Genomic DNA, 13770 nt, shown 5'->3' on the forward strand with positions numbered 1-13770 from the left:
CGCGGAGCTGTAGGCTGCCTCCAGGACTCCCAGACTTGCCAAGCCACCAGGGCTGGCAGAGGGGACCTCCTCCCCATGGGCCTCCTCAGCCAGGAAGCCAAGGACACACCACGGGCCTGTGGCCCAGCTCCCCTTCCCCAGGGCCACAGCACACAGACCAGGTATCAGTTTATTTTAAGCAAAACAGACACATTTCCAGGAAGTACATGGTGACCTGCGAGAGACGGCTCTGTGTACCTAGACCTAGGTGACCTGGACTCCAGGTGTCCAGAGCTTTCTGGAAAAGAGCAAATCCCAAAGTCAGAGCCTGGCCCTACTGACCCCCAGCCTGGGCTTCAGTGTCAAGGCTGGCCTGCACCCCAGTTCCACAGCACCCACAACAGCCTTCAGCCCCGCAGGGGTGAGGAGTCATCAGTGCAGGGCCTAAGATTGAGAGCCCAGGGGCAGCGAGGGGACGGGGACAGGACTGCTCCACCCACACAGCCCTGTGGGCCCACCAAAGATAGGGAGCTTCACCAAGAGCCAGGTCTCCGCTCAGCTGAGCCGAGGTGAGAAGCTTCAGGAGGAGGCTGCCGCCGTGTCGGCCAGCACAGCTGCTCTCACCAAGGACAGGCTGCGAGGCTAGCCCAGCCTTGAGATGCAGATGGCCCCAAGAGGCAGAGACAGACCAGGTGTAAGAGAAGCTGGCAACTGTCCCACCCACCACCCCAGCTCAGAGGAAATCTGGCTGTCGCCCCCAGCAGGTGCCTGCCGCCATCTGCCCGCCACGGAGTCTCATGGTGGGCCGCTGGGCCTGCGCCATGTTGTTGGACTGGTTGGTGTTGTAGGTTGAGAGCTGCAGCACTTGGTCCTCCTCGTCCTCCTCCTCCCCCAGCTGCCCCTCACTGCCACTGCGGCTCCGGCGACCCTCCAGGCTGGCTTCACCCTCCTTCTCCAGAAAGCTGAGGTGGTGCAGGGCGCTGGCGTCTGAGGATGACAAGGGATCCGAGCCCTCTTCCAGCTCTGAGTCAGAATCGTTAGATGCAACTCGGGATTCTGGGAAGGCCGGACAGAGAGGGAGAGAGAATGGAGTGGAGGACCTGGCTCAGTGGACACGGAGTGGACACTGGGACATCTCCACCTGAGTCAACTCCCAGGGTCCCCACCCCAGCCTGCTCCCTCTCTCAGATACTACACTCCCCCCAGGGAAGCATTTGGCCTGGCCAGATGTTGGTGCCTCAAAGACTCAAGGCCTGTGGGCCTGGATCGACATGGCCATTCCTCAGTGCAGATGGCCACCTTGGAAAGAAGGCACTGTTGGCTTGGTTACAACACTTGAAAGGACAGTGCTGAATACTGGGTACAGGTGGTGTCCGTGGCAGACGACCCCACAGAAGTTCAGTCTTGGGCACTGCGACTCCAACCTGTGCTGTGCACGCAGGCTCCACGGTGGACACCAGGGCCTGGCCTCCCTGCAGCCCCACTCACCTCGGCCCCTGTCCTCTGCCTCCTCCTGCAGGGCATAGGCAGACTCCTCTCCAGCCTCTGGGTAGGGCATGGAAACCACCACCTCTGCCCGCTGACTGGGTGGCCCATCCTGCCAGGGGGAAGGGAGTCAGGGAGGCCGCAGCTCCAGCTGCCCCAGACCCTGAAAGTAAGGACTGCTGCTACTGAGGCTGTGTGATGTCCCAGGGTCCACTCCGTGTCCACTCCCACAGCTTGTGCAAATAGGCCTGCTCCTCCTGAAACAGCCACTGCACTCCTGCTCCCAGGCCACCTGCTCTGCCAGACGGGCCAGGCCCAGCACACACACCAGGGTCAGAGCCAAAGAGCCCTGGCCCCAGTCCTGAGGGTCCCTGGCTCTCGGGGGCTCACTGAGGCTGTGGGGTAAGAGAAAACTCGGGAACACCACGAGATGCCAGGAGACGGGTGAAGAAATACAAGGAGGACTTGAAGAGAAGAGAGGAGCAGATGTGTGAGGAAAGGGAACAAACTTCTAGAAACCAAAGCCAGGCCTCTGGCTGAAGTGGCCCCAGCTGCCCACGTGCAGGCAGTGGACCAGGTAGGAGGGTGGAGGCCAGCAGTGCCTTTGTTTCCCCAGCACTCTGTCCCAGGGCTCAGACACACCTTATATAGTCTCTGTTCCAAAGACAACTGGCTGCTCTGACCCAAACAAGGGCTTCCCAGTGTTGTCCCCACCTGCTCGCACCCACACCCTCCTGTGCACAGCTGTGGCTCCGATCCATGCCTCACCTGGCACCCTGGTGCCTCCTCAGGCTCCTCCTCGAAGATAAGGCTGTAGTGGACGATGAGGGTCTCAATGACACGGGCCTGGTGGGGATAGTCCACCAGAGAGGAGAGGGAGATGGTGGCCTCTGTGGGTCGCGGCCGCAGCAGTGTTGGCCCAAATACAATGCCCAGGTTCCCTGGGGTCATCTTGTTATCCTGTTCCACCTCCACTATCCTGGGGCACGGAGAGCACAGGGTGTGTGAGTGGCTCCTGGAGCCTGCCTGAAACCCTGGGCCCCAGCCCTATGACTTACCTGCGCAGGTGTCTCAGCAGATACTGCAATGTGGCCAGGTTCTCCGGGGGCAGGTCCCGCAGCAGCTCCCGTAGGCGGCCCACCATAACAGCTGCTGCCGCCTCGCTCTCAGACCCATCCTGCCGGCCCCTGGACGCCGTCTTGGCCTCAGCCTCTGCCTTCAGGCTGTCCTTGGCCAGCCCCACGAGCTCGTGGTATAGGCGGAAAGATATGAGCGGCTCCGGCAGCTGCAGGAGGGTGTCAGGACCAGAGTCAGAGGGCTGGTCTAGCCTGCCGCCACAGCCACGCCCAACCACACCAGGGCCCCACCCACTGCAGCAACCGACTCCGCCCCCGTCCTCCAGAGAGCACCTGTGCCCACGCCCCTCCGCACTCTGGCCACGCCCAGCACAGTAGGACCCCACCCACTGTAGCACCTGCTCTGGCCACGCCCCTTCCAGTGCACACCTCCAGGGCGCCTCACCTGGCGCAGGTAGAGCTTGAGGACGTTGCTGATGTCGTGCGGTAAGGCCTGCGACAGCTCCACCAGTTCCTTGCCGGTCTCGAAGGCCTGGCACAGCTTCTCCACGCGCGTCTTCACACCGTTGACCCGGTAGATGCCCTGCGGTGCCGGTGCCGCAGTCAGCCTCTGCCCGCCCTCCCAGGACCCGGGAATCCCACCAGTTCCCAGAGACACACCTTAACGCGCAGCGCGCGCCGTTCGATCTCGCAGACGCACTTCTTGACGATGAAAGGCACGCCATCCAGGGTACCGCGGGCTGCCTGGCTGAAGTCCTGGCCGAAGAGCTGCAGGCGGCCCTGCAGCTTCTTGTGGCCGCACTGAATAGCCAGGGTCTCCAGGCACTTCTTGTGGCAGGCTAGGCAGCACTGGGGGTCAGCAGGCAGTGAGCCTCGGGCCAGGGCAGGCGGGACCCCACCTGCACCCTCCTCCCTGGAGCCCTTGCAATTTCCATGACATCCTCTGAAGGCACAAGCCAGACTGCTCCTGGCAGGCAGACACCCCTCTTGGGTGGAACTGCTGCTGCTTGGGGTTGGGGCTAGGATTTCTCTCTTTTTTTTTTTTTTTTTTTTTGCAGTACTAGTATTAGGGATTGAACTTATTTTATTTAGAGACAGGATCACTGAGTTGCTTAGCATCTCACTATTGCTGAGGCTAGCTTTGAACTTGCGATCCTCCTGTCTCAGCCTCCCCAGCTGCTGGGATTACAGGTGTGTGCCACTGTACCCAGCTGAAAACTGGTGTTTCTATACCCCTGTCCTGCCACCTTTCAACCCCTTGATTTTCCTGCCACAGCCCAGGGCTTCAACATTGGCTCTCACCCCCCGGGGCCACTCTGTCCACTTCTGGCCTGTCCAGCCCCTCTGGACTCCCCCGCAGCACTGCTGCCCCAGTGGGCGAGGCGTGTACCTCCTCACACTCCGCTCCTTGGAAGTACACGTAGCTGTTACATTCCCTGCACTTGGCGGGCGTCCGGAGCTTCCGAAGCCGGTGGGTGCGGGCTGCCTTGGACAGCCCCACATTGCGAAAAGGGCCGCTGGGTACAGCCACGGGCAGCTCAGGAGCCATGCCATTGAGGTCAGCTAGGCGTGAGACGGGCAGCCAGTGTCACAAGGCAGGAGGGGCAAAGCCCTGGGCGTGTTCAGAGCTCTCTCCCTCCCCTCTCAGGCCACAGTTCCTCACCCTGGTCAAAGGCAGACACCTCTGGGCCACCTTCCTGCTCCACCAGCTCCTCACTGGGTGACATGGCACCGCTGGATGACATGCGCTGAAACTTCTTAAAGTCCTCTATGTAGGACAGAGGACTATCAGACTTCCCAAGCCAGGATGACTAGCAGCTCCCTGCCCCAGCCCGCTGGGCAGGCCTCAGGCCTCACCTGAGCCCGGCCTGGGGTCCAGACTCCTGTCGGAGTCTGAGATGGAGATGGGCCAGGACTTGTGCACCTGGTGTCCCCGCACCCCTGGGGAAGAAGGAGGGTGTGTCCAGCACAGGCCTCAGGCGGCCTTGGGAACCAGTGTCCCCTGCTCTCACCAGGCACTCACCCCTGGGCTCCTTGGCAGGCGCCCCTTCGTTGGGCCCACCTTCCTCAGGGGAGCTGCCAGTGGCCTCTGTCCCCACTGTGTCCCCAACGTTGAAGCTGCCCTTCCGGGCGCGCATGATGGGAGACCTGGTGGAAGGGTGAGGAGGAAGGGTCGGCAGGGGCCTCACAGTAGTCCTGCCCCTCCAGGTGGGAAGCCTGCCCCCCGAACCGGTGCATGTGCCCGGGAGCCGGCTGGGCGGGTGGGGTACCAGGAGCTGGAGGAGACGTGGGGCTCGAAGTCGTAGCGCACGTCCGGCTCCTCGCCACGCTGCAGCTGGCGCACGTGGGAGGCGTACTGCTGGCCGGGGTCGTAGAGCTTGCTGCTCTCGCACAGCATCTGGAAGTGCACCGGCAGGGGCGCCGTCTGCATGTGCATCAGCTGGTAGTAGGAGATGGTGGCCTGCGGGCAGCACCCACAGGTGAGCGGCCGCCCGGCACGCACCGCGGCCTGAGCCCGCCCCCGCACGCACCGACTTGATGGTCTGGTCGCTCTGCCGGATGACCTCCTGGATCTGCCGCAGCGCTGTCACCTTGGTGTCCTCCAGCTCCTGCTTCTGTGTCTTAGCATCCGCGACACAGGTGCGATAGGTGGCCATGGCTTCCTCGGCCTGAGGGGGTGGGGGAGCGGCTCAGCCCTCAGCAGGACCCAGCCAAGCAATGCAGAAACCCGGGGAGGAGCCAGGCAGGAGAGGGTGTGTGCTCCGCGCCCAGAGGCCTGGAGATGGGACTTCACACAAGTGCGGGAGATGCCGCCCTGGGTCTCCTCCTACCTGACCCTCTGCTGAGCCTCCTGCTGCCCTCACCTTGTTCTTGGCTTCCTCCTCCAGCCGCCGCCTCTTGTCCAGGGTCTTGGAGGCTGCATTGCCCGCCCCAGGTCCTGAGCTGGCCTGCTCCTCCTCTGCCTTGGCCACCAGGAAGCGGGCCTTGTCATGGTCCTCAGAGCGCTGCATGTAGCCCTGCTTGGCCTTGCGCAGGTTGGCCTCCGCCTCCTGCTGGGTGGTGAGAAGGCGCGGTGGGGCCGGATCCAGCTTCGCCTCCAGCCCTGGCTGCTCCCACCCTCTTCTCCAGCCCCAGCTCTGGCACCCAGGAGGGCCAAGCCAAGCAACGCAGGAACCCACAGTCCCATCAGGCACACAGTGGTCCCTGCCCAACAGCAGCAGAATCGGAGGTGACACCTGCAACCAGACCCCTCAAGGAGTGGGATAGCCTCTGACAGAAACACAGGTGCCACTCGAGTAGGAGGCTGGCAGGAAGCCAGACACCCCTGAGCACCAGGAACCTGCTCAGAAGCCACCGGGCCTGGGAGGCCCCTCAGCCCAAACCGTCAGAGACCAAACGTGCAGAAAAGAACCAGGGGCTCAGCCACCACTCGCTGGTGGAACTCTTGCTCAGTCCTCAGCAAAAAAAAAAAAAAAAAAAGAAGAAGAAGAAAAGGAAAAAGTACTGCAAGTATTAAGAGAATATTTCAAAATAATCCCATGTGTGGGGAATCCCTTTTGATGGACAACACAAAACTCCATGTAAAAAAGCCAGAGCTGTGGATGTACCTATCACCCCAGCTTCTGGGGAAGCTTAGGCAGGAGGATCACGACTTCCAGGCCAGCCTGGGCAACTTACTGAGACCCTGTCTCAAAATAAGATGAAGCCGGGCTTCAGTGGTGCACACCTGTAATCCCAGCGGCTGGGGAGGCTGAGGCAGGAGGATTGCAAGTTCAAAGCCAGCCTCAGCAACTTACTGAGGCACTAAGCAACTCAGAGAGACCCTGTCTCTAAATAAGATATAAAATAGGGCTGGGGATGTGGCTCAGTGGCACAGCACTCCTGGTTCAATCTGACAAAACACACAGACTACTGCAGTCAACTACCACCAGGGCTTCTTCCTGCAAAACAAGCAGGGCAGATCAAATAAAGAAACACGAGGGCCTGGGGGCACGGCTCGCTAGGTGGACAGCGCATGCCTAGCTCATGTGAGGTCTTGGGTTCCATCCCCAGTACCGAAACAGCAACGAATAAAAGGATTGAAAGAAGAAACAAAGTCAAGCGGAATGTGTCAGCCACACTTACAACCCCAGCGACTCGGGAAGCCGAGGCAGGAGACACAAGTTAAAGGCCAGCCTCAGCAACTCAGTGAGATCCTGTCTGAAAAACCAGAAATCAAAAAGGGCTGAGGAGAAGTACCAGGAAAAGGACACAGGAAGGTCAGCTCGTATGAGAGAAGAATCTGCTCTATTTAGAAAATAAAAATGTCCAGGACCACGGGCATCAGGCTAGGAGGAGAACATGCTTCGTTTTGAAGCTTCAGAGAACTGATTCATCTTCCTAACTGGTGGCTTTGAATTTACATGACTAAATCAGTTTAAATCTTAGGAATCCTTTCAGTCCTCAGTTAATCTTAAATAAATAGGGCTGGGGACGTAGTTCACTGGTGCCCCTGGGTTCAATCCCAGCACTAGGAGAGGCGGGGGAAAGGTCAAAGGAGCAAGTAGGTAGGAGGAGTCTGTAAGTCACAGTGTTGGGATCGGAGTTCTCCAATATGTGAAGAGCTCTATCAAACCAATACAAAATAATAATAATAAGAAGAAAAAGGCACTGTCTGAGCCACACTAAGGGAAGGGATATAACCCGAGGTTTCACAAAGCTGAAAAGCATGGCCATGGTGTAGCAGCAAAGCCATCAATGTACCTGTCTCAACCATGACATTTGTTTTGGAGCACTGATCTGAGATAAACCCTCACAAACTCTGGAGGTGGGAGCACAGGCTTGTCTTAGCTGTGATGCTTGTTAAAGCAACTGCCCATCCACATACTGAGCCACAGAAGCCTCAGCTGAGTGCTGAGCTGCTGCAAAGGAACGAGGCTGCATTGTGTGGACCCTATGGGGTGAACTTCTCGGTGCAGGGGTCAGTGTAGAGACAAGTGCCAAAATGGTCACCCAGGAGCTGCGGATCTGCTGGAGTTGGCTGGTATATGCTGGAAGCATCCAGGAAGGGGCTTCTCACCCCACGCGCTGCTAACTCAGCTAAAAAGGCGAACAATAGTCCACGGTGCTGCTGAAGCCACCCGAAAGGGAACTGGGGAGCAAACACCGGACTAGAGTGACTGGGCCTCAGTGTCCTCCTCTCGTGGGGACTAGCTCTCTGCAGCCTGAGGAAACACCGCTTCTCCCCATTTCTGAACCACCCGCAGTGGGAACCGGGGAGCAGAGGGCCTGAGTCCTGGGAACGCAACCGGGGCCAGATGGTGCTGCGGCTGCGTTCCTCGCATGCGCAAAAAGGCGCAGGGGCACATGCGCAGTGCTAGCACAGGCCTCCGAGTGGCAGGAACGCGAAGTCACACGCCTGCTACCCCTACCAGCTTCCTCTGTGCCCGGTGCCAGGATTCCTTGATCTCCTTCCTGCGTCGCTCATGCTCCAGCCGCCGCAGGGTCAGGGGCTGGGGAGAGAGGGTCCATCAGTGGGGGCCCTGGCCACACCCCCACCAGCCTACCCTGGAGGCCCAGCCCACCTGCATGAAGGTCTGGGTCTGTAGCGTGCCCACCGCCTGCACCATGCCGTGGCCAAAGTCCAGGTCCTGCTCCAGGGCCAGCGAGTAGATGGACAGGAGGGGCATGTGGGGCTGTGGGGGTGGGGCCAGTCATTGAGGTGGGGAGGGATGGCCCCAGCAGCAGCCCCAGCTCTGGAGCCCTGTCACCTCTCATAGTCCCTGCAGCCACAGCCCGCTCCTGTAGTACGGAAGGGAGGCCCTGTCCCAGCCCGCGGGGCCCACCTCGTGCATGACACTCTGTCTGCAGTTGTGGACGATCTTCTGTAGGCCTTTGGCAAACTCCATCTCTGCAGGGTGTGAGGTGCCAAGTGTTAGACAGGCGCAAGGTGCACCGACTCCCTGGGACCCTCTGGCCAGACCCCACAGGGCCCACCCTCACCCTCACCCAGAGCAGTCCGCTTCTCCAGGTAGCCAATGAGGTCCTTCATGTACTTGGCCATGTTCTTGGCATACTGCAGTGCGGCGTCCACACCACCCTCACAGCGCTGCAGTAGCACGTCCACTTCCTCCGGGGGTGGGCAGCCTGTGGGGCACCTGCTCAGCCATCTGGCCACCCTGCCCTCCCCGCCCAGCTCAGTGCAGGCCTCTGGTGCCCAGCCCACGCAGGCACCTGCCCCTGGGGCTCTGGGACACTTACCTTCCTCACAGTCCTCAGTGCTGGGCAGGGGGCCCTCACTGCCCTGTCCGTACAGGTTCTCCATGGACTGCACAGAGGGAGACGCAAGTGAGACCAGCCCTGGGGATCCTGCCCTGCAGGAGGTGGCCACCACCTGCCTGAGGGGGGAGCAGACCCACAGGTGGATGCAGACCCACCCCACCCCCGCTGCTCACCTGGCTAGGGTCCCCAGGGGGCACTGCCAGGAGCGTGCTGCTGTCCACTTCGCCCATGAGGAACTCGGACACACTGCAGGGCCAGAGGGTCAGCACCAGAGGCACATGGCACCATGTCCCTCAGCCCGCCCCAGGGGCTCCCGTGCGAGCTCACGTGCTGCTGAAGGACACAGCCATGGTCTCCAGGGCCTTCTCGAACTCCCTCTTGTCCGACTCATTGTTGGACTCATAATGGAAGGCTGGGAAGCAGAGGACACTCTGAAAGGCCATCATCCCTTAGCTCACTGACAGAGCCCTCACCCAAGCATCAGGGAGCAGCTGTGCCTGCCGAACGCCTGTGCATCCTTCAAAACCCACTTCAGAGAGCGCCCCCTCCAGGAAGTCCTGCCTGGCAGACGGGCCTGGCTGCCCCCTGCCCATCTGCTGACCTTTGACCTTGGCAATGAGGGTGCCAGCAGCAGTGAGTGTCTCCACGGTGTTCAGCAGTGGGCACTTGGAGATGACCTGGCGCATCACACGCAGGGCCTCACCCAGGCACTCATGGGCCAGTGGCCGGCGGGCCTCGAGGAGATCTGCTGGTCAGAGTGGGTGTGAGCAGGAAAGAAGGGGCCAGTCCCAGGGGGTCTGCTGTGTCCTCACAGCTCCTGTCCCCAGGTGAGCACACTGAGGCAGAGGTGGGAGAGGGCAGCCATGAGACCCAGGGGAGGACTGACCCTCTCTGGGCTCCTGGTCAGGTCTGCACAGACTGCTCCTTGGCCTAGACAGTCCCTTCCACTCAGAACTCCTTCTGACCCTCCAGAAAACAAACTGCTGCTGTCCAAGGCCAAGTCCTGGCCCTCCTCCTCCACGCAGCCCCCTGGTTCCTGCCTGCCCTTCTGCCCACCTGAGCACAGGGCAGGCCACCCCTCACCTCCCACGGCGCAATCCTGGCAGCTACTGCAGAGGGCACCTCCTCTCTGCACATGAGGGAGCCGAGGCCCAGGGACACTTCCACTTCACCGGCTCTGAGGGCGGGAACGGCAGGGAAGCACCTGTCTGGCTTTACTTCCTGGGCCACCAGGAGCCAAGGGCTGGGAACTAGTCGTGGTTTGTTGGGATAGGACTTCAATGCCCCCTCAAACGCTCTGAATCAGAAGATTTTTATAAAATGGGGAGCTGGGGAATGTGGGCCACTGGTGGACCTCTTGTCGACCTGCCAACGAGGACTTGGGTTCCAGCCCCAGCACCCTCTCCCAGCAAAAGAAACCAAACAGAAAGAGTGTGGGTGAGCTAGCGGAGAGAGTCACGGGGATTCTGGAAGGTCAAGAATGATGGGGCGGTGAGATCCGGGAGAGGACAGCTGGAGGGTGCCCCAAAAGCCAAGTGAAGCCTGAGCATCACTGCCCGTCCCTTCTCAGCACAAAGACCCCCAGACCCCCAGAGGGGATTTCAGGAATCTCGGGAAGCCCGCTGGGAAGGTCATGCCCCTGCCCTCCACCACACTCCTTCCCCGGCCTGCCCCTAAGGGCCTGGGCCACCTAGATTCCCACAGCACCCCTCCACCCGAGACGTGGGCTACAGGAGGGCCACCTGCCAAGTGCGGAGATGCAAGGTTGACGAGGCCAAGGCAAGTGTTCGGCAGCTGTGCGTCCCCGGCGGCCAGCCCAGTGCCCCAGTGCCCGGAGCGCCACTGCGGGGCGGGGTGGGGCAGGGGCACCTTGCACCCGGCACTGCCCCTCACCTCCGGGCCCCACCAGGCAGTGCACGGGGCATCCTCCCACGCTGGGTGCACCCACCGTCTGGCAGATGCACCTCGCGTGGCGGAACCCAGACAGCGAGCATGCGCCTGGGAGCAGGTGCCTGACTGGTGGGGGTCTCTGTGGCTGGCCAGTGGCCAAACCGGCTTTGGCCAGTATGGAAACCCCGCCCCGCAGAGGAGAACCCCGCCCCTGCGTCCAGCTGCCCTTTGTTCGGGTCCTTGGCTCCCGGCTGCACGTAGTGCTGGAGGGATCCAAGGCTGTGCGGCTCCAAGAAGGGCAGTCCAGGACCGGTGGGGAAACCAAGGCCCGGAGAAGAAATCCAAGGCGCGAGGATGTCTCGATGTGCATAAACTATTCTGGTGACCTTCGCACTAATCCCACGGCGCCTGAGTCCTGGCCCCATTTTACAGAACCAGCGCCCGCGCTGTAGACAGGGCAGTGGCTAGCCCAGAGTCTCCGGCCGGCAGGGGCGGCTCCAGGACTCCAACCCCCATCCTGCTTGTGCCAGGTTCTTCCCTGCGCAGGGCGTCCCTGGGACGCAGGGCTGTGAGTCTGCAAGATGTCCCCGGGCTGCGCCCAGCCCACGCCGGACCTCCAAGGAAGCGCCAGGATCGGAAGGAACCGAGATTAGGGTTTCCCCAGGAAACTGGCTCGGGCCTCCGCCCCTGGGACCAGATAACCCCTGGGCTCCCCCCTCTCTCAGCAGGGCCTAGGCCACAGAGCCCCTGTTATCCCCCAGAAAGCCAAAGCCGCGAAGCTGAGGTCCAGCCTGCTGGAACCTCGGTTTCCTCATCTGTGGATGGGCTGCTTAGGGGAGCAGGTCAGGGCGCTCCAACGGCCCTGGCACTGCGGTTTAGTGTGGGGCTGAAGATGGTTCAGGAGGTGCTGTGCCCGCCCCCGTCGAAGTGCCCGCCTGAGCTGCCAGGGACAAACAGGAAGCAGATGAAAATAACTCGGCAGGAAGCAGGACTGTCAGCAGCCGCGTGGAGAAAACGGAACTGCTATCGCGCAGGCCTCACCCCCAGCACCTCCTGCTACCTTCATGGGCCCCACAGCCTCTCCACCCAGACCGCAGCCCACCTTCAGCCCACAGCCTCCAGAAAGCAGATGAACCCGCCCCTCCTCTGCAGGAACACCCTCTATGGCACCCTGTAGCCCCAGGGTTATGTCCAGGGCCCTCAGACCCATGCCACAGCCTCGTTCTCACGGTGGGCACACCACGGCCCTCCACACCTTCGCCTTTGTTCTCTGTTTCCAGGTCTGAGCCTGTGCACGGGACGGTCCCTCCACTGAAATGCTTTCCCCTCCTCCTTGTCACCAAACCCCTTCACATCCCTCTGCATCTGGTTCTCATGGCCTCCTCCAGGCAGACTCTCTGCTAACCCGTTTGGACCTTCCCCAAGTGCCTCCCTGCTTTCTTTTTTGACCATGCCTACGTCCACTCAGCCTTCCACCCTGACCTCCCTGTCTCGGCGGACTCTCACCGTCATGCACGACACACTCCTTCAGTTTTTCAAGGCCCTCTGCGAAGCGGGCCACATCGGCCAGCAGGTTTGAGATGTCCTCCACTGCATCAGGGCCAGGCCCCTCGGTGGGCAGCTCGGCAGGGCTGGAGGCAGTCAGAGGGCTTCGGTAGCCCCGGCCTAGTGTCCAGGAGGCAGCACCGGAGAGCGGGAAGCCAGCAGCACTGGCGTGGCGGCTCAGGCTGGTGGGCCGCTTGAGTGTGCCTGTGGCCTTGGCACCTGAGGACACAGCTGGGGGCTCCAGGCTGGGTCCAGGGAACACCACATCCACTCCGTCTTTCTTGGGAAGCTCCTAGGAGGGTGGGAAAGAGGGAAAGGGGATGCTTCAGCTTTGACACTGCCTCGGTTTCCCCAGAAATGAAGTGTGACTCTGGAGAATCTTCAGCCTGGTTCCATGGGAGTCAAAGGCCAGAGGTCAGGGGGCTGAGATTGGGACCTGTGTCCCCCCCCCCATGGCACCTGTTACCCAACATCCTCTTCCCTGGAGCTTTTCACAAACAACGGTCCCTGCCCAAACCACAGCCAGGGGTGGAGTGCGCAGAGGCACTTGGGGGAGGGGAACCCCACTTCCTGGTGGGGGTAGGGAGCGCCAGAGACAGCCCTCAGCCTGAGTAGACCCCCGGCTCCTGCGGATGTGTCCTCTTCAGAAAAGGCTCCTTCGACAGTTCCTGTACCCCAAGGCTCTGGTAGACCTCTGAGTCCTAGGGACACCCCAGGCCTTATAGACAGATGCCCCCAAACTCCTAAACTTGGAGACGCCCTCAGCCCCTGGGGACACTCCCTCTCCCAGACCACTGTGCCACACAGATCCATAAGATGACCTGCTGTAAACATGCAACCCAAACTGGGGCTGCAGCCCTCCCCTCCTTCAATAGCTCCTGGAGCCCCCAAGTTACCTGAGCCCCCCTCCTGCAGAGCTCCAGACCCACTCCCACTCTGGCACTGTCCCTACCAACTAGCCCTGAGGCCCCCTACCATGAGCCGAATACCCAGGTCCTGGTCTGTTCGTGGTGACCTCTGCCATCCAGCCTGGTGGGGACTGTAGCTGGCGTGGGTGCCCCATCGCCGGCCCAGCATGGTGTGGCTCGTGCTGTACCTCAAGCCGCGGACGCGCCCCTGTGCCTCCTGCGGGTGTTGCCCCAGTTCCCCACCCGCTCTGCCAGGACTCACCCCTGAGGGCTGCGGGCTGGGGCTTCCCGCCCGGTTCTTTTTGGAGATGGAAGGGGTTTTCATTAGCTCCCGTTTCTTCCTGGAGAACATGGTGGGGTCAGAGGGGTGACCCGGGGAGCTGGCAGGTCGGCACGCTGGGGGGTCTTGGAAATGCAGCTCCTAGCGCTGGCTGCCTGGAGACCACATTGCCACGGGCCACCCCCTCCCCAGCTGTCAGGCCCACGTGACAGGCCGGGCCCTCATTGGCGCACGGTCGCCGGTACAGGAAAGGCCTCCAAGGCGGCACCGCAGACCCGCCCCACAGTGCGAGCCTCAGCCTGCCAGACGGCAGAGTGGGCGCGATCAGAGGTCGCAGGCCGCCCCG

At 61.4% G+C, this 13770-nt stretch overlaps 1 protein-coding gene across 6 annotated transcripts; it reads right to left on the reverse strand.

Moving 5' to 3' along the window:
• Positions 1–155: 155 nt before the first annotated feature.
• On the reverse strand, positions 156–13711 carry Arhgap45 (Rho GTPase activating protein 45). 6 transcript variants are annotated; one of them, XM_046444379.2, is made up of 23 exons: positions 13407–13711; positions 12198–12528; positions 9403–9546; positions 9129–9213; positions 8975–9047; positions 8781–8847; positions 8523–8666; positions 8366–8430; positions 8105–8215; positions 7952–8032; positions 5405–5593; positions 5072–5209; positions 4811–5001; positions 4564–4688; positions 4398–4481; positions 4204–4308; positions 3931–4103; positions 3201–3389; positions 2986–3123; positions 2523–2749; positions 2233–2443; positions 1468–1576; positions 156–1035 (listed from the first exon to the last, which is right to left on the reverse strand). In XM_046444379.2, exons 1-23 carry the CDS (start codon positions 13494–13496, stop codon positions 713–715), a joined length of 3393 nt encoding a protein of 1130 aa, XP_046300335.1. In that variant the 5' UTR covers positions 13497–13711; the 3' UTR covers positions 156–712. The 6 variants fall into 6 exon arrangements, with proteins under 6 accessions (XP_046300335.1, XP_046300336.1, XP_046300333.1 ...); XM_046444380.2 differs by having other exon boundaries at positions 8529–8666; positions 13407–13709; XM_046444377.2 differs by lacking the exon at positions 13407–13711 and adding an exon at positions 13212–13365 and having other exon boundaries at positions 5405–5590.
• Between the last annotated feature and the right edge of the window lie 59 nt (positions 13712–13770).

The sequence above is a fragment of the Marmota monax genome, unplaced genomic scaffold (assembly GCF_021218885.2).
Source record: "Marmota monax isolate L192 unplaced genomic scaffold, Marmota_monax_Labrador192_F-V1.1 WCK01_AAM20220418_F8-fsc00102, whole genome shotgun sequence".
In the NCBI taxonomy this organism is placed as follows: Eukaryota; Metazoa; Chordata; class Mammalia; order Rodentia; family Sciuridae; genus Marmota; species Marmota monax.

What these genes read in the sequence shown, in the direction of transcription:
- Arhgap45 (XM_046444376.2), bottom strand. Translation starts at nt 13,313, where the DNA reads ATGCTGGGCCGGCGATGGGGCACCCACGCCAGCTACAGTCCCCACCAG. An exon ending in CCTCATTGCCAAGGTCAAAG is followed by an intron (nt 9,214 to 9,402) that starts GTCAGCAGATGG and finishes TCTGCTTCCCAG; the next exon opens with CCTTCCATTATGAGTCCAAC. An exon ending in GCGACCAGACCATCAAGTCG is followed by an intron (nt 5,002 to 5,071) that starts GTGCGTGCGGGG and finishes TGCTGCCCGCAG; the next exon opens with GCCACCATCTCCTACTACCA.